Source organism: Aplysia californica, unplaced genomic scaffold, assembly GCF_000002075.1.
Source record: "Aplysia californica isolate F4 #8 unplaced genomic scaffold, AplCal3.0 scaffold01157, whole genome shotgun sequence".
Taxonomy (NCBI): Eukaryota; Metazoa; Mollusca; class Gastropoda; order Aplysiida; family Aplysiidae; genus Aplysia; species Aplysia californica.
The window spans coordinates 129,919-131,360 of NW_004798427.1; the positions used below are offsets into that span (position 1 = coordinate 129,919).

General features: G+C 50.6%; 1 protein-coding gene across 1 annotated transcript; it reads left to right on the plus strand.

The window, feature by feature from the left end:
* Window positions 1-16: 16 nt before the first annotated feature.
* Window positions 17-1,169, plus strand: LOC106013710 (SH3 and multiple ankyrin repeat domains protein 3; the record flags this gene model as incomplete). Its single annotated transcript, XM_013090155.2, is given in 1 exon segment — window positions 17-1,169. A coding segment is annotated over 1 exon segment (102 nt), but the record flags the coding sequence as incomplete, so codon positions are not given.
* Between the last annotated feature and the right edge of the window lie 273 nt (window positions 1,170-1,442).

Here is a 1,442-nt window from a genome sequence, read left to right on the forward strand (position 1 = left end):
CGGAGACTGTAGCAGCGTGTGGTGAGCTGTGTCTCGGAGACTGTAGCGGCGTGTGGTGAGCTGTGTCTCGGAGACTGTATCAGCGTGTGGTGAGCTGTGTCTCGGAGACTGTAGCAGCGTGTGGTGAGCTGTGTCTCGGAGACTGTAGCAGCGTGTGGTGAGCTGTGTCTCGGAGACTGTAGCAGCGTGTGGTAAGCCGTGTCTCGGAGACTGTAGCAGCGTGTGGTGAGCCGTGTCTCGGAGACTGCTGATACATCGGAGCAGACGGTCAGGGTTTTGTTTATAGAGGAGGTTTGTTCACCTCTGCCGTGGTCCAGTGCGGGTACCCTAACCCCTGCACCACCATCATTAGGACAGCATAGTTCTTGCAATGTGAGGCTGGATTCGCTGAAGCGTCCGTCTGTGTGACACCGTCTGATGCCCAAAAGAAATCTGTGAAGAACTTGTTCTGTGTGAAGTTTTCACCGGTGGATTACTGGGTTTCCCTGGAGAGGTCAGAGTTTATTGAACGTGCAGCTATCGTCCAAAGCCAGTTTCTTGTAATCAATAGAAAAGTGTGATATATTGTTATAATAGATTTCGTTCTTGTTGAGTTTCATTTCTTCTTCTTTATTGGATACCATCTTCGCCGAGTATCGCTTGTGAGCGCTCGTTGGATATCGTCGTGAGTACTCGTTCTGTGCGGCTTCTGTGCGGGTTTTTCCAACAACGCCGGAGCCAGAGGGAATTGTTTCCTTTGTTCAGCCTGCTCGAGAGTACATTTCCCTGTGTCTTTGGCCCTCACGTACAAAGGAAATAGCACATCTCACGTACAAAGGAAATAGCACATCTCACGTACAAAGGAAATAGCACATCTCACGTACAAAGGAAATAGCACATCTGGCTTTCACCTGTATCCCACTCTCGCCATTTAGTCCAGACGACAAGAGTCTGGTCACCCACACATCGTCCACTGACCTCTCTCCGAGCCAGTCCATGTGTCAGTGGCGACCTTTGGGTCACCTTCTCTGCCAGAATCCCCTGCATGTTCATGAGGTCAGCCGTTGCCTAGCAACCGTGCGGTCACCATGAAAGAGTCTCCGACAGAGAGCGGAGGGGGCGGGCTGTCTGCAGACAACAGCTCGGGTACCGTGTTCATCCGGGTGGCTGTGCCGGAGCTCAAAGTACAGGTGCGTCACCTTTTGGCTTGTGTCTGTCTGTCTATCTATCTATCTATCTATCTATCTATCTATCTATCTATCTATCTATCTATCTCTGTGTATCTTTCCGTTTATCTATTGCTCAAAGGACAGGTGCGTCACCTTTTCGCTGGTGTCTGTCTGTGCGTTACCTTTTGAGCGGGCCATCGCCACTGTCTGTCTGTGTATGTAGTTATCTAGCATTCTCCCTGTCTGTCTGTCTGTCTGTCTGTCTGTCTGTCTGTCTGTCTGTCTGTCTGTCTG